This window comes from Cebus imitator, unplaced genomic scaffold (assembly GCF_001604975.1).
Source record: "Cebus imitator isolate Cc_AM_T3 unplaced genomic scaffold, Cebus_imitator-1.0 Scaffold352, whole genome shotgun sequence".
NCBI lineage: Eukaryota > Metazoa > Chordata > Mammalia > Primates > Cebidae > Cebus > Cebus imitator.
In genome coordinates, this window is record NW_016107667.1 from 1,662,770 (window position 1) to 1,681,099 (window position 18,330).

Consider the following 18,330-nt stretch of genomic DNA (forward strand, 5'->3'; position numbering starts at 1 on the left):
TCCGCCTCCCGGGTTCAAGTAATTCTCCCACGTTAGCCTTCTGAGTAGCTGGGTGCACGCTACCATGTCTGGATAATGAGGTTTTTTTTTTTTGAGACAGAGTCTCGCTGTGTTGCCCAGGCTGAAGTGCAATGGCGTGATCTTGGCGCACTGCAATCTCTGTCTCTCAGTTTTAAGCTATTCTCCTGCCTCAGCTTCCCAAGAACCTGGGATTACAGGTGCCTGGCATTTTTTGTATTTTTAGTAGAGATGGGGTTTCACCATGCTGGCCAGGCTGGTCTAGAACTCTGGACCTCAGGTGATCCACCTGCCTTGGACTCCCAAAGTGCCAGGATTACAGGCATGAGTCACTGCACCGGCCTGTTTTGTATTTTTAGTAAAGACAGGTTTCGCCACATTGGCCAGGCTGGTCTCAAACTCCTGGCCTCAAGGGATCTGCCTGCCTCAGCCTCCCAAACTGATGGGATTACAGGTATGACGCAGTGTACTTGGCCATAATGGTTTTTTATCTTTTTTTTCCTTTTTTTTGTTTTTCTTTGGTCATAATGTTTTAAGAAAAGTTTATAAATTTGTACGGGGCCACATTCAAAGCCGTCCTGGGCTGCATGTAGCCCGCAGGCTGCAGGTTAGACAAGTATGCCTTACATCAATGGCACAGTGTGCAAACTCAAGGAATTTACACATCAATTTTCGAGCTAACAGTGCTTTTTCTCCCATAATACCATGGAAAGAGAGAACCTAAATTATTGAACTGACAACTAATTTCATGCACTCAGAATTCTGCTTTCTTTGTGCATCTGGGAAAAGACTTAGTTTAAGGGTTAAACTTTAACATGTCCTGGATTATACATATCCAAATACTGGTATGGCCTACACTTGCTAGTATGGTACTTCCTACTCTTGAATCACCATGATGAAACCAGACTAAAATGCAATGATTTAGACTGCCTGCTGTTCAGTACTTTTACTAAGGCAGTTTATAGTTCTGGCGATGGAATGATCAAGAAATGACTGTATAACAGATTCTGAATTTCTCCAATATCAAGAGACTCAATTTAAACAGAATTTCCACTGAAGATTATATTTTCCACATTGATGCTTTTCTTGTGCCCTCAAATAAGTAATACCAGCATCCACTCCCTCATCACCACTCAGGGTCTGAGCAAAGATTATTCAGGTGAAACAGCTGAGAGATCACCTAAGGATCCTTATTTACCTTCTGCTCTTTCAAAATTTAATAAAATACTTAAGATGAAATTTAAACATTAAAACACCTTGAGCCATTGCCTGACTTCACAAATTGCACTCACTATGCCAAATGCAGAGACTATATTCTTCATTCCATATTTTGAAAGTCCTCGAAGCAGCTGCCCTTCCACACACCTTTTGACAGGTAGTTTTCTGAGGGCAGCAGTTGGGTCTTTGGTCTTCGCCCATTCTTCTCTGCATTTAACCAAGTAGCCCTTTTCAGCTGAGGGGGAAAAAAACTATGAATAAATGACTTACCCAACAGACAGACTTCCATAACTTAAAGTACAGTTCACAGAGAACACAAAATTAGAAAATGCTATTTGCAATATAGGTGCTGTTTAGAGCTTCCACTCATCTGAGGAAGTGCAAAAACGGGAGATGTAGAAAGTTTACAGAACTATTTGGCTTTGTCAACATGCTCTCACCCTCTGGTCAATAGTAAACGCCATTTAACTGTTCATTATCGTAGCTGATTTAACATGACTAAAAGTTGCTAGTACTTTTTTCCTTCTCTCTTTTTCCACTGTAATGTCAAGTTTAATGGGCAGGGTGTACTTGCCTTAAAATTAGATAATTTCATCTTTTTATAGTTTGCACATGAATTACCCAAAGTGAGCATGATTTTGACAATCAGTAAAGCAGTAGTTAAATCTTTTTTCATTCAATATGATTTTAGAGATACTTTCTGGTAAGTTTTTGGTGAATTCTTCACACTGCAAATCCTCAAGATGTTTTTACCAAGTTTTTATATTCTATTACACTATGTTTTAACAAAATAACCACAGGTGAAATGTTTTAGATTTATATACACTCAGATTTAGAAGTGAATAAAGAAAAACATATGTGTTTATTTTTTAAAAATATTTATCCAGTTATGAATTAATACACTGAATGAGCTAAAGTGCTAAAATAGAGGCCGGGAGTGGTGGCTCACGCCTGTAATCTCTGCACACTAGGAGGCTAAGGCGAGTGGATCACCTGAGGTCATGAGTTTGAGACCAGCCTGGCCAACATGGTGAAACCCCGCCTCTACTAAAAATACAAAATTAGCCGGGTATGGTGATACATCCCTATAATCCCAGCTACTCAGGAGGCTGAGGCAGGAGAATCACTGAAACACGGGAGGCGAGGTTGTAGCATTGCACCCCAACCTGAGAAATGAGACTGAAACTCCGTCTCCAAAAAAAAAAAAAAAAAAAGCTAAAATAGGATCTAAATTATAAATCTTAAATATATAAAACTGTTGAAAAATATACATAAATGTATACTTTTATTGTAAAAACAAATAAAATACTGAAATAACAACCCCAATTTGCACAAATGCTTTTATTAAAAGCAATTTCATGAATACCTAGCCATACATTCTATTTATTTTCTTAACATGAATTTTATTCTCACCTCCAGAGCGGGGTTTCAATATTAAATCCATGACTTCTGTCCAGGAATTCTGCAGTATAGCTCTAAAATTAAACAACATTTATTTTACTTAATTTTGCATGAAGATAAACTTTATAAGCACAAATCTCTGTAGAGTCAACAAATAATATTAACTATACACTGAAGCCTTGACCTCCCAAGCTCAAGCGATTCTACCAACTCAGCTTTCCCGCCACCCGGATAGTAGCGGGAACTACACATGCACACCACCATACCTGGCTAAGTTCTTAATTTATTGTAGAGATGGGGTCTCATTATTTGTCTTACAATTCTGGGCTCAAGTGATCTTCCCACCTTGGGAGGTATCCCAAAGTGTTGGGATTACAGGCATGAGCCACTACGCCTGGTCCTACATTATCTTATTAAACTTAAGAGTAAGCAGAGAATCTAGTATGATACAGATTTTAAGTATAAAAGGACTTCTACCAGAAGAACTTTAAAAAAAAGAGAATAAAATTGAAAACATAATGCTTACCCATAACATTTAATATCATTTCAGTTTAAACATGTGTTATAGTACGAATATTACCTAGTCATGCTTTAAGTAGTTACACGTTATTTATTTATTTTTGAGATGGAGTTTCGCTCTGTCACCCAAGCTGGAGTGCAGTGGCACAATCTTGGCTCACTGCAACTTCCGTCTCCAGGGTTCAAGCGATTCTCCTGCCTCAGCCTCCAGAGTAGCTGAGACTACAGGCACCCACCACCACACCTGGCTAATTTTTGTATTTTTTTTTTGGTGGGGGGGAGGTTTTCACCATATTGGCCAGGCTGGTCTTGAACTCCCGATCTTGTGATCCACTCGCCTCAGCCTCCCAAAGTGCTGGGATTACAGGCGCCAGCCACTGTGCCCAGCCCACATAGTAATATTTATATAAATCACAGTTAAGTCTTTATGTGTGAAAATATGTTTGAAACTTTGTGTGAAACTCGTTTGATTTCTCCATGTTAATACCTTCTTGGTATTATCTAGGCAAATGGAATACAATTTGCTCTTCTATATTATTCTTGTCAGAATGGAAATATCTTGATATCAGATGATTATAAAATTTATATATGCTTTTGTTAAAATTTAATTTTAATTTGTTGAGATACTCTCCCTCTGTCTTCTAGGGTGGAGTGTGGTGGCACAATCTTGGCTCACTGCAACCTCTGCTCTTGGGCTTAAGCAATTCTCCTGCATCATCCTCCTGTGCAGCTGGGACTACAGGTATGAGTCACCATGCCTGGCTAATTTTTTATTTTTTGAGATGGAGTCTCACTCTTCTGCCCAGGTTGGAGTGCAGTGGCGTGATCTCAGCTCACTGCAACCTCTGCCTTTCAGGTTCAAGCGATTCTTGTGCCTCAGCCTCCCAAGTAGCTGGGATTACAGGCTTGGGCCACCACGTCCAGCCAATTTTTGTATTTTTAGTGGAGAAGGGGTTTCACCATGTTGGCCAGGCTCGTCTTGAACTCTGGGCCTCAAGTGATCCACCCACTTCAGCCTCCCAAAGTGCTGGGATTACAGGCATGAACAACTGGGCTCAGCCAATTTTTATATTTTTAGTAGAGATGAGGTTTCACCATGTTGGCCAGGCTGCTCTCAAACTCTGAGCATCAAGTGATCTGCCACATTGGCCTCCCAAAGTGCTGGGATTACAGGCGTGAGCCACCATGCCTGGCCTATGTAAGCTTTTAAAAAAACTCAGCGGTATATAAGGCAGGTTACATGTTACTCAATCTCTAAGAAATGAAGCACTGTTGACACTTCAGAGTGTATTTTTGACCTTTTTGGTGAATCTATAAGTGTATGTAATTCTTCCTTTAACTTTTACTATATTATTGCTATATTATATCTAAAAATTTTTTTCCTTTAAGATTTCTGGTCTTGGTGTCTTACTTAGCAAGACCTTTCTCTATCAAAAGAACACAGGCATCCCCTTCTATTAATTTTTCTGTTTTTCCAGTTAATTATGTTTCTTCTTTTTCATATTTAATAATACAAGCCATTTCTGGATATTAAACTGTCTAAAATGCCATTTGGTATATATTGATGACGTGGATTTTCAATCCAATAATGTAATTACATCAACAGATTTCCTATTGCTGGCCATCCTCACAGTCCTGGAACAAGCCATGTTAAATCAGTCTTTAAATCAGTCCTGGGGTGATAAACTACTTACTTGGATAATCCTTTAGACAATATTGACAAAAAAAAAATAGAGTACTGGTTGGTACTAGGCACTGGTCTGTCAGGTATAACAGACACAGATTTTTATATCAAAAAACCTTGGTTAGGCTGGGTGTGGTGGTTCATGCCTGTAATCCCAGCACTTTGGGAGGCTGAGGCGGATGGATCACAAGGTCAGAAAATTGAGACCATCCCGGCTAACATGGTGAAACCCCATGTTAAAATACAAAAATATTTTACAACATACAAAAAAGTTAGCCAGGCATGGTGGCACGTGCCTGTAGTCCCATCTACTCGGGAGGCTGAGGCAAGAGAATTGCTTGAACCTGGGAGGTGGAGGTTGCAGTGAGCCCAGATCGTGCCACTGCACTCCAGCCTGGGCGAAAGAGTGAGACTTCATTTCAAAAACAAAAACAAACAAACAAGCAAACAAAAAACCTTTGTTAAGTATCAATTACAGCCTGCAGGCCTAATCTGGTTGTCCATCTAATTCTGTAGTTTTATTGGAAAACAGCCATGCGCATTGATTTGCATACTGTCCATGGCTGCTTTTGCAGTGTAACTCCAGAGCTCAGTACCTGCAACAAACATTAAATGACCCACAACGCCTGAAATATTAACTGTTCCTTTATAGAAAACCCTTTGCCACCACCTGATATAATAAACAGTTTCTTTCAGTTTCTATCTTTTTTTTAGACAGAGTCTCTCTCTGTTGCCCAGACTAGAGTGCAGGGGTGCGTGGTGCAATCTCACTGCAATCTCCACCTCCCTGGTTCAAATGATTTTCCTGCCTCAGCCTCCTGAGTAGCTGAGACTACTGTGCACGACGTCCAGCTAACTTTTGTATTTTTAGTGGGGTTTCACCACTCTGGCTAGGATGTCTCAATCTCCTGTCCTCGTGATCCACCTGCCTTGGCCTCCCAAACTGCTGGGATTACAGGTAGGAGCCACCATGTCTGGCCCTAAACTGTTTCTTAACTGCAGGACTTTTCAACACCTTTAAGATGCCACCATATACTGTAAAGGTTCAGTATACAATGCCATATTAAATGTAAACAGGTGTGGTTTACAATGGGCCATCCTATTTAGCACACTACACATTAAGGTGTTTTGTACTTTTCTTACTTTACCTTTCCTTCTTCTACCTTCTTTTATTTTACTGTGGTAAAATAAATATAAAATTTAGATTTTTGGCCATTTTTAAGTGTACAGTTCTGTGGCATTACGCACATTTACATTGTTGGGGCAACCTTCACCACTGTCCACCTCCAGAACTTTTCAATCTTCTCAACTGAAACTCAATACCCAGTTAATAAAACTCCCTATCTACTCATCCCCCTAACCGCTGGCAGCCACCATTCCACTTTCTGTCTATAGCTTTGACTATTCTAGGAACCTCATGTAAAAGAAATCATACCATATTTGTCCTTTTGTTACTGGCTTATGTCAGGTAACATAAAGTTTCCAAGGCTTTTCCATGTGAGAGCATGTATGAAAATTTCCCTCCTTTTGAATTACTCAAGACCGGGAGGTGGAGGTTGTAGTAAGCCAAGATTATGCCACTGCACTCCAGCCTGGGCAACAGAGCAAGACTCCATCTCAAAAAAAAACAAAAAGCAAGCAAGCAAGCAAACAGACAAACAAACAAAATCCCTCCTTTTAAAGGCTCACATACTCCATTGTATGTATATGCCACATTTTGTTTGGATAAACACTTGGGTTGCTCCTACCTTTTGGCTATTGTGAATGGTGCTGTTATAAACATACATGTACAAATATCTGGTGAGTTCCCACTATCATTTCTTTTGGGTATGTACTGAGATGCGGAGTTGTTGAATCATAACATAATTTTTACTTATTTTTGAGACAGAGTTTCACCCTTTTTTTTTTTTTTTTGAGACGGAGTTTCGCTCTTGTTACCCAGGCTGGAGTGCAATGGCGCGATCTCGGCTCACCGCAACCACCGCCTCCTGGGTTCAGGCAATTCTCCTGCCTCAGCCTCCTTAGTAGCTGGGATTACAGGCACGCGCCACCATGCCCAGCTAATTTTTTGTATTTTTAGTAGAGACAGGGTTTCTCTGTATTGGTCAGGCTGTTCTTGAACTCCCGACCTCAGGTGATCCACCCACCTCGGCCCCCCAAAGTGCTGGGATTATAGGCATGAGCCACCACACCCGGCCTATATTTATTTTTACTTTATTTTTTTTATTTGGATTCTTGCTCTCTTGCCAGGCTTAAGTGCAGTGGTATGATCTCGGCTCACTGCAACCTCCACCTCCTGGGTTCAAGAGATTCTCCTGCCTTAGCCTTCTGAGTAGCTGGGACTACAGGCGTCCATCACCACGCCCAGCTAGTTTTTGTATTTTTAGAAGAGATGGGGTTTCACCATGTTGGTGAGGATGGTCTTGATCTCTTCAGCTTGTGACCAGCTGGCCTCAGCCTCCCAAAGTGCTGAGATTACAGGCCTGAGCCACCATGCCCAGCCTATATTTAATTTCTTAAGAAATCACCATACTGTTTTCTGCAATGGCTACACTATTTTACATCCTCACCAGCAAAGCCCAGGTTTCTTATTTCTCTGCACCCTTACCAACACTTGTTATTTGTTTTTGTTTTTTTGATGGTAGCCTTCCTAATGGCTATAAAGTGGTACCCATGGTGGTTTCAATTTGCATCTCCCTAGTGATTAGTGATGTTAAACACCAATCACTAAATAAATAAATAAATGTGCTGGGAAACACATTTATTCCACTCCTCTGCTCATTTTTGCATTTTTGTTGTTGAGTTTTAGGAATCATTTAGTCCTTTATACATTCTAGATATTAAGTCTTATCAGATATATGATTTGAAATACTGTCTCCTATTCTGTGAGTTATCTTTTCATTCCGTTGACAGTGTCCTTTGATGCACTTTTTTTTTTTTTAAATAATTTCAACTTACCTAATTTTTTCTTTTGTGTGTTGCCTGTGCTTTTGGTGTCATATCCAAGAAACCACTGACAAATCCAGTATCAGGAAGCTTCCACCCACGTTTTCTTCTAAGAGTTTGTGTAAGTGCAGCTCTGCTCTACCACTTTATTTTATTTTACTTTTGAGACAGAGTTTCACTGTCACCCAGGCTGGAGTACAGTGGCGCAATCTTGGCTCACTGCAACCTCTGCCCCCCAGGCTCAAGCAATTTTCCTGTCTCAGCCTCACAAGTAGCTGGGATTACAGGTGTGCACGCCACCACCCCCAGTTAATTTTTGTATTTTTAGCAGAGATGGGGTTTCACTATGTTGGCTAGGCTGGTCTTGAATGCCTGATCTCAAGCAATCTGCCCACCTCAGCTTCCCAAAGTGCTGGGATTACAGGCGTAATCCATGGTGCCTAGCCTATTTTAATTTTTTATATGGTGTAACTTGTAAGGTAAGGGTCCAATTTCAGTTTTTTGCATGTGGATATCCAATTTTCCCAAAAATTATTTGTTGAAAAGTTATCCTTTCCACTTTGAATGGTCTTATCACCCTTCTCGAAAATCATTTAAACAGATGTGAGGGCTTAAGCTACTTTTCTTTTCTTTTTTTTTTTTGAGACAGAGTCTTGCTCTGTCATCTCTGCCTCCTGAGTTCAAGTGATTCTCCTGCCTCAGCCTCCAAAGTAGCTGGGACTATAGGCACATGCCACCACACTCAGCTAATTTTTATGTTTTTGGTAGAGAAGGGGTTTCACCATGTTGGCCAGGCTGATCTCGAACTCTTGACCTCAGGTGATCTACTCATCTCAGCCTCCCAAAGTGTTGGGATTACGGGCGTGAGCCACTGTGCCCACCTCACTTTCTTTTTTTAAAAAAACTTTTTATTAAGGTATTCAATAAATCACATACCATATAATTCACCCATTGAATTTTAAGTGTACAATTCAATGGCTTTTAATATTTTTAAAGAATTGTGGAGCATTACAGAATTTTAGAACATTTTTATCACTCCCCCAAAAAAACTCCTATCCCATTGGCAGTCACTCCCCATTTGGGCTGTTCCAGCTGTTTCTCTATAGATTTGCTTACATTGGAAATTTCATAGAAAATTTCTTCTGATTGTGGTTTTGAAGTAAAAAAAAAAAAAAAAAAAAAGAAAAAAAAAGAAATGGATTCATTCACTCATTCACAGGCAGGGTCTTGCTCTGTCACCCAGGCTATAGTGAAGTGGTGGTGCACTGTTCACTGCATCCTCAAACTCCTGGGCTTAAGTGCTTCTCCTGCCTAAGCCTCTTGAGTAGCTAGGACCAAAGGCAGGCAGCACCACACTCAGCTAATTAAAAAAAAATTTTTTTTTTTAAGAAATGGGGCCTTGCTATGGTGCCCAGGCTGGTCTTGAACTCCTGGCCTCAAGTGATCCTCCCACCTTGGCCTCTCAAATTGTTGGGATTACAGGCATGAGCCACAGTGCCCAGCTTACTTAGCAATATGTTTTCAAGGTTCATTCATGTTGCAGAACTTATCAGTATTTCATTCCTTTTTATTGCCAATATTTCATTATATATTATTGTATATTCCATTGTATATTTTGTTTATCCATTCATCAGTAGGCGGACATTTAGGTTGTTTCCAGTCTTTTGGCTGCTATAAACATCTGTATAAATTTTTGTGTGAAAATATGATTTTCAATTGTCCTCAGTATATACCTGGAAATGCAACTGCTGGGTCATATGCTAACTTTGTAACCTTCTGAGGAACTGCCAGGCTATTTTCCAAAATGGTTATACCATTTTACATTTCCACTAAGAACGTAGAGGGGTTCCAATTTCTCCAGTCCTCACCAACACTTCTTATTCTCTGTCTTTTTTATTTCAGTCATCCTGGTAGGTATGAAGTGGCAACTCACTGTGGTTTTGATTTGCATTTCCTAAAAATTAGTAATGATAGGCATCTTTTTGGGTGCTTACTGGCCATTTGTTTGTTATTTTAAAAAAGGTCTATTCAGACTATTTGCCAGGTTTTAGAATGGGTTGTCTTTCTATTCTTGAGTTGTAAGAGCTTTTAATATTTTGGATACAAGTCATTTTTCCACCTATACAATATAAACTGAGAGTTTGTTGTTGCCTTCAGGAAATTCTGTGGTGTTAACAGCGGGTTTCTTTGAAAGCAAGAGGTGTTCTTATGCTGTAAAAATAAATGATTTGGAATTCTGAGCTGATAGTACTGACCTTTGGGTGTGCTATGTAATTTTTGTTGTGGGATAAATTTGATCTCATTTTAGTTATTTACATTTGTTTACTTTATCTTTGAAGTACAAAATGTATAGGGTTCCATGGCTGTCCTAACAAATTAATAACAAATTTATAAGTTGATACAGCCCTCCCTTAAATATTCTGTCCCATAATACAATTCACATTTTTATTGTTTTGTCAATGCCCTCTGACCATTAGCAAGGTTGAAAACATATTAGCACTCACTATCTTCTAGGCATAAAAATAGATGTGGCCTCAACATCATTTCACTTCATTTTCATCACCTTCTGAATTGGTATTATCATCTCCATTCTACAGATGAGTAATTTGAGGCTCAGAACTCAAGTCTGATTTCACCTGAGCTTTTTCATCTTCTCAATACTGCCTCAAAGAGACAGAGGAAATATAGATTTTTATCATTTTGCACTTTTAAAATCACAAAAACGAATGCAACTTCACAAAGCTGCTAAAACAATGGATTGGAAGCCAGGAAAACTCTATTTCCAAACTACAGCCAATCAACTAATGAGTTCAGGCAGCCCTCTCTAAGCCTAAGTTTGCTAACCTGAGGGGTCTGAAACACAAGGAAGAATATGAACACTCAAATCATTTCCAACTTGTAACTACTACAATTCTAACTGAATAGCTAGTTTATGTAACACAGTCTCTGCTGAGCAACAGGATTCCGGAAGTACATTTATGAATCCAACTATTTATTGATGGGATTCCCACTATAGCTTAGTCTAGAGGGATTCTTATTAGTTTAAAAGTAAATCAGAGTTCTTAAATTCCATGTCACTAATTTTAATCTTTATTACTTTCCTTAAAGAGTAGGGGATTCCCACTGTAGCTTAGTCTAGAGGAGTTCTTATTAGTTTAAAAGTAAATCAGAGTTCTTAAATTCCATGTCACTAATTTTATCCTGTATCACTTTCCTTAAAGAGTGAGGGAAGGGGCCAGGCATGGTGGCTCACACCTCCCACTTAGGGAGACCGAGGCAGGCAGATCACTGGAGGTCAGGAGTTTGAGAACAGTTTGGCCAACATGGCAAAACCTCGCCTCTACCAAAAATACAATTAGCTGGGTATGGTGCATGCCTGTAGTCTCAGCAACTTGGGAGGCTGAGGCAGAAGAATCACCTGAACCCAGGAGGCGGAGGTTGCAGTGAGCCGAGATGGCACCACCACACTGCAGCCTGGGCAACAGAGCGAGACATCATTTCAAAAAATAAAAATTAAAAAATAAATAAAATTAAGAGTTAGAGAAGGGCATATCAAATTTAATAAACTTATTAATACAGATCATAAAATGTATCATCTCTGTGGGGCTACTTTGGGTCTGAGTTACCCAACTGATTACTGTGGAAATCACTTTGAATCACTTACTAAGCCAAGACTTACCTGTTAAAAAATAAAAATAAAAATAGGGCCGGGCACAGTGGCTCACACCTGTAATTCCAGTACTTTGGGAGGCTGAGGTGGGTGGACCATTTGAGGTCAGGAGTTTGAGACCACCCTGGCCACATGGTGAAACCCCGTCACTACTAAAAATACAAAAAAGTTAGCTGGGTGTGGTGGCAGGAGCCTGTAATCCTGGCTCCTCAGGAGGCTGAGGCAGGCAAGCTCCTTGAGCCTGGGAGGCAGAGGTTGCAGTGAGCTGACATCGCACCACTGCACTTCAGCCTGATCAACAGAGCAAGGCTCTGTCTCAAATAATAAAAATAAAAATAGATCCCCTGGATGGGTTACCAAGAGTGGTAGGAAAGCTCAATTTTCAAGTCATATTCTTTTGAACTCTGATTTTTTACCTTGTGCATGCATTATCTTAAAACAAAAATTATGAGACTGTGGTTCATTTACCCCAGACATGAGAGAGCGTAGAAATAATTAAAAACAGAACCACCAACAAATCCTGCTTCTTTTATGAAAAAGCTCTTTTTGATAAAAGAAATTCAATACCAACCTTCCAACCTGATACGTAGGGACAGCTGTGGTTCCAAATCTCTGCATTCCATAGTAGTTAATAAATCCAATCTCCTTGAGAGAGTTCATAGCTTGCTGTACTTGGTCATCAGTTCCTGTTATATTTCTACAGGGACCCAAATTATCCAGAGAAAAAAAAGAAAAACACTCAGGGAGGCAGATCATAAATGACTACAGTGCAGCTTCCGTGTCTTTCGCTCACTCCCCTGCAGCTTTCTCTCTACCTCCTGAGGGCTCTTTCTTTTTTTAAAAGTTGTGATAAGTGATTTATAATGTAATTTACCATTTTAGCCATTTTTAAGTGTTCAATTTGGTGGTATTAACCCATTTATCCTGGAGGTTGTAATTTTTTGAATTTTTGCAATCAAATCTTGGGGATGATCTTGAGTAGTACGATAGAAGTAACTCTTACATACTTAGCATTCCAATAATGGAACACCAGGCATAAATGGGTTAACTACATTCACACTGTTGGGCAACCTTCACCACTATCTACTTCCCAAATTTTTTCCTGTTCCCAAAATGAAACTCTGTACCCACTAAACAGTAACTTTCCATTACTCCTACCCTTTTCCCCTGTAACCACTGTTCTACTTTCTGTGACTATGGATTTGCCTATTCTAGGAGCTTTGTCTTAAGTGGAATCACAGGCTCAGTGTGTTTTAATACAGTATTTGAAGAAAATGGTGTCCTTCCAAAGGGTGCACTAGGTTTCCGAAGGGCAAGGTGTCTATAGTTGCTCTCCCAGCCCTGCCAGGCCCTGACCTACCCTCCCTTGCTGCCACTTCTGTTCTGTTAGTACCAGCTCACCAGGACCTTATGACCAATGATGAGTAACAGACTCACAATGCCCTGGCCAGATCCTGTGGTCTACATTCCCACCTGCAGGTCTTTACCTGAGAACAACAGTGAAGTGGTTTCCTTGAAGCTCTCCCAATTTCAGAGGCTTTTTCTGATAGCTGAAATTCCCTAGCTTAAAGTTCATCAAGCACTTATTCAGGTGGGCAAGTCTTTGTGCAGTTATTCTTAAAAAAAAAAAAAAAAAAAAGGAAAGCAACAAAACAAAAAAGAGTAGAAAGAAGATTGTAAGACATTGATTATCTGCCTGCAACAGTACAGAAAACAAGATACAGCACAGCTCTGAGCCCCTGAAAGGAAAAGGCACTGCAGCAGGTGAGGCATGCATGTCCTTCTCTTCTCTCTGCATTCTTTCTTCAGTGTAATGGTACGTGCTCCTGTTGGAACTATGTATTCCTGGCCATCCATATTTCATATACTTAAGACCTCTTATTATTTATAGGCTGATGAGTAACAGAACAATATCTGAGGTATTTTTTCTTTTTTTTTTTTTTTTTGAGATGGAGTCTTGCTCTGTTGCCAGGCTGGAGTGCAGTGGCATGATCTCAGTTCACTGCAACCTCTGCCTCCCTGGTTCAAGCAATTCTCCTGCCTCAGCCTCTGGAGTAGCTGGGACTGCAGGTGTGCGCCACCACGCCCAACTAATTTTTGTATTTTTTAGTAGAGACAGGGTTTCACCATGTTGGCCAGGATGGTCTCGATCTCTTTACCTCATAATCCACCCGCCTTGGCCTTCCAAAGTGCCGGGATTACAGGCGTGAGCCACCGTGCCCGGCCTATCTGAGGAATTTTCTATTTTTTTTTTTTTTTTTTTAGCGGAGTTTTGCTCGTTACCCAGGCTGGAGTGCAATGGCGCGATCTCGGCTCACTGCAACCTCCGCCTCCCGGGTTCAGGCAATTCTCCTGCCCCAGCCTCCTGAGTAGCTGGGATTACAGGCATGCGCCACCATGCCCAGCTAATTTTTTGTATTTTTAGTAGAGACGGGGTTTCACCATGTTGACCAGGATGGTCTCGATCTCTTCACCTCGTGATCCACCCGCCTCGGCCTCCCACAGTGCTGGGATTACAGGCTTGAGCCACCGCGCCCGGCCCGGAATTTTCTATTTTTTGTGGGGTGAGAGGTGAGGAAACAAATGGGTACAGGGACAAATCCCATATAAAGAATGGTATTAAGCATTTTTTTTAAAAAAAGGTCATTATGTTTGTCTATCAGAAAAATGTTGTAAACTCATTACAGAAAACTTGGAAAATACGAGAAAAGGAAAAGAAATTCATACTTCTATTGCCTGAAAAAATTTCCACTGACATCTAACTTTGTATTTTCTTTCTTTTTTTAAAAGACATTTTATATATAGCTGGAATTCTACCCAAACCTATACCATGCTGCTATCATTTAATATATAGATATTTCCTGTGCTACCAAATTTCCATTAGAAATTCCTTGCCTTCTTCAATAGGAAATATATGTAGAAAAACAGAGCACTGAAAAGCCTTTCTCCCCTTTTTATCTCTAGTGTCACCACTGGCAGCTGATGTTGTTTTTTTTTTTTTTTATTTTGTTTTTGTTTTGAGACAGAGTCTCACTCTGTCATCCAGGCTGGAGTGCAGTGGCATGATCTCGGCTCACTGTAACCTCTGCCTCGTGGGCTCAAGTGATTCTCCTGCCTCAGCCTCCCGAGTACCTGGGATTACAGGTGTGCGCCACCATGATCAGCTAATTTTTGTATTATTATTATTATTTTTGAGACAGAGTCTTGCTCTATTGCCCAGGCTGGAGTGTAGTGGCGTGATCTTGGTTCACTGCAACCTCTACCTCCTGGGTTCAAGCAATTCTCCTATCTCAGCCTCCTGTGTAGCTGGGATTACAGGTGCACACCACCACACTGGGCTAATTTTTATATTTTGTATTTTTAGTAGAGATGGGGTTTCACACATCTGGGACAGGCTGGTCCTGAACTCCTGACCTCAGGTGATCTGCCTGCCTTGGCCTCTCAAAGTGTTGAGATTACAGGCATGAGCCACTATGCCCAGCTAATTTTTGTATTTTTCGTAGACTGGGTTTCACCATGTTGGCCAGGCTGGTCTTGAACTCCTGACCTCAGGTAATCCACCCACATTGATCTCACAGTGCTGGGATTACAGGCATGAGATAAATTCAGAGATTCTTCTGCGTCAGCCTCCCGAGTAGCTGGAAATACAGGTACATGCCACCACATCTAGTTAGTTTTTTGTATTTTCAGTAGAGACAGGGTTTCACCATGTTGGCCAGGCTGGTTTTGATCTCCTCGCCTCAAGTGATCCACCCACCTTGGCTTCCCAAAGTGTTGGGAATACAAGCGTGAGCCAGTGGGCCTGGCTGTCTTTGTTTGTTAGGCTTCCAGGATCCAACTGAGGATCGTGCGTTGCAGTTGTGATGTCTGTTTGGTCTCCATTAAGTGATCTGTCTAGCCTTGTTTTTTCATGACATCTGGCTCTTAGAAGAAACCAGGCCAGCACTTTTACACATCTTTCAATGTGGATTTGTCTGATTGTTTCTCATGTTGAGATTCAGGTAAACATTTTTGGTAGAAATATTACTTAGGTGACATGGCCCTTTTTGATGCAACACATCAAAAGGCGGAGATTGAATTTGTCCACCACTAATGATAACTTTAATCATTTAATTAGGATAGTATGTACTAGATTTTTACACTCTAAGAGTCTCTTTCCCTTTGCTTTTAATCAGTAATCAGTGGGGAAATACTTCTGAAATTGTGTAAAAATCCTGTTCCTTCATAGTCTTTTACCCAATTATTTAGGTACCCAAGCATGATTATTGGCTGAATTGAATATTACTGTGTTGATTGAAACTGTGTTTTTATATTTGTCATTCTTCTGTAAAGAAAAACTATGTAGGGGCCAGGCATGGTGACTCACGCCTATAATCCCAGTACTTTGGGAGGCCTAGACAGGCAGATACCTTGAGCCCAGGAGTTCGAGACCATACCTATAATCCCAGTACTCTGGGAGGCCCAGACAGGCAGATTGCTTGAGCCCAGAAGTTCAAGAAGAGCTTGGCCAACATGGCAAGATCCCGTCTCTAAAATTAAAACAAACAACTATATAGAGAAATTTTCATTAAATTCATGAATCTTTTTTCTTTAAAAAAAAAAAAAAAAAAAAAAAAAAAACTCTGGGATTTAAGTCATACTTAGGATGTTGCCAGAGGTTTTTTTTGTTTTGTTTTTTTGTTTGTTTTTTTGAGATGGAGTCTCCTCTTGTGTTGCCCAGGCTGGAGTGCAGTGGCATGATCTCAGCTCACTGCAACTTCTGCCTCCTGAATCCAAGGAATTCTCCTGCCTCAGCCTCCTGAGTAGCTGGGGCTATAGGCACACACCACCATGCCTGGCCAATTTTTGTATTTTTAGCAGAGATGGGGTTTCACCAGGTTGGTTAGGCTGGTCTCGAACTCCTGGCTGCAAGTGATCCACATGCCTCGGCCCCGCTAAGTGTTGGCATCATAGGGGTCAGCTACTGCACCCGGTCAGAAGTTGTTTTTTTTTTTTTTTAATCTCAAATTTAAGTAGGTTACTTCTACAGTTGCATTGTTATGTTTAAATTTATGATCCACCTGGAATTTATCTAGCAAAGGAAAGTGAGGTAGGGGAGCCACACTTACGTTTTTTAAAATGGTTACCCAGTTATCCAACATTTTTTGAATCAACCATGTTTCTCCACTAATCTTAGATGATACTTTCAATACAGACTAAATCCTTGGATGTATTTGGGTCTATGATTATTCTACCTAGTTATGTTCCAGTATGAAATTGCTTTAAGTGCCGTATTTCTTTTTTCTTTTTTTTTTTTGAGAGAGTCTCACTCTGTTGCCCAAGTTGGAGTGCAGCAGTGTGATCTACCCTTACTGCAACCTCTACCTCCTGGGCTTAAGCAAGTCTCCTGCCTCATCCTCCCAAGAAGCTGGGACTATAGGCATGCGCCACCACACCCAATCCACCCTGGCCTTCCAAAGTGCTGGGATTAGCAGCGTGAGCCACCATGCCTGTCCAAGTGCTATATTTCTTTTTCTTTTCTTTTTTTTCCTTTTTTATTTATTATTATTTTTTTTGGTGACAGAGTCTTGTTCTGTGGCCCAGGATCCTAGATCATGCAATGGTGTGATCTAGGATCACTGCAACCTCCACCTCTTGGGTTCAAGCAATTCTCTTGCCTCAGCCTCTCAAGTAGCTGGGGTTACAGGCACCTGCCACCACACCTGGTTAATTTTTGTAATTTTAGTAGAGACAGGGTTTCACCATGTTAGCAAGGCTGGTCTGGAACGCCTAACCTCAAGTGATCTGCCTGCCTTAGACTCCCAAAGTGCTGTGATTACAGACATGAACCACTGCTCCCAGCTATGTATATAGACTTTTGTATATTTTTCTTGTCTTATTTAAGTTTTTCTTTCTTTTTTAGAGACAGGGAATTGCTCTACCACCCAGGCTGGAGTGCAGTGGTACAATCATAGCTCACTGTAATCCTGAACTCCTGGACTATGTATGGGGACAATGGAGAACCCAAGGGCATGAATTAACCAAGGAACTGTATCCCAAGGAATCTAGAAGCAGAAGATCAGTATGAATAGAGTGATGAACAGGAGGACAGAACTCCTCTTCAGGCAGTAACTACTGCTGTAGAAACTGAAAGAACAATTCAGAATCAGAAGCTGTCCTACAGAGAGTGTTCCGGACACTGCTTCCTAATGGTGCCACAGAGGTGCCTGGTAGCTCTGCTCTTTTTTTTTTTTTAAGTTGAGATAAAGTTAATATAAAATTCAGAAGGCTGGGTACAGTGGCTCATGCCTGTAATCCCAACACTTTGGGAAGCCGAAGTGGGTGAACTGCTTGAGATGAGGAATTTGAGACTAGCCTGGCCATGATTGTGAAACCCAGTCTACCAAAAATACAAAAATTAGCCAGGCATGGTGGTGCATGCCTGTAAGCCCAGCTACTTGGGAAGCTGAGGCAGGAAGATTATTTGAACCAGGGAGGCAGAGGTTGCAGTGAGCCGAGATTGTGCCACCGCACTCCAGCCTGGGTGACAGCAAGACCCTGTCTCAAGTAAAATAAAATAAATAAAATTCACCATTTTAACTGTTGAATTCAGTGATTCTTAGTATGTTCACAACAATGTAAAACCATAACCACTATATACTTCCAGAACATTTCTAACACCCAAAAAAGAAACCCTGTACCTGTTCAGCAGTCACTCCCATTTCCTCTCCCTCAGACCCTGGCAACCATTAATCTACTTTCTGCCTCTAAAGATTTTCCTTTTGGCCGGGCGCGGTGGCTCAAGCCTGTAATCCCAGCACTTTGGGAGGCCGAGGCAGGTGGATCACAAGGTCAAGAGATCGAGACCATCCTGGTCAACATGGTGAAACCCCGT

At 40.9% G+C, this 18,330-nt stretch overlaps 1 protein-coding gene across 1 annotated transcript in view; it reads right to left on the reverse strand.

The window, feature by feature from the left end:
- The window catches only part of PUS7 (pseudouridine synthase 7), a 65,818-nt gene that overhangs the window by 13,977 nt on the left and 33,511 nt on the right, over window positions 1-18,330 (reverse strand). The window contains exons 9-12 of the mRNA XM_037730545.1: window positions 12,944-13,072; window positions 12,028-12,153; window positions 2,650-2,711; window positions 1,311-1,471 (exon numbers count right to left, since the gene is read on the reverse strand). Coding sequence (XP_037586473.1) covers window positions 1,311-1,471; window positions 2,650-2,711; window positions 12,028-12,153; window positions 12,944-13,072 — 478 coding nt within the window. The remainder of the gene's footprint in view (window positions 1-1,310; window positions 1,472-2,649; window positions 2,712-12,027; window positions 12,154-12,943; window positions 13,073-18,330) is intronic.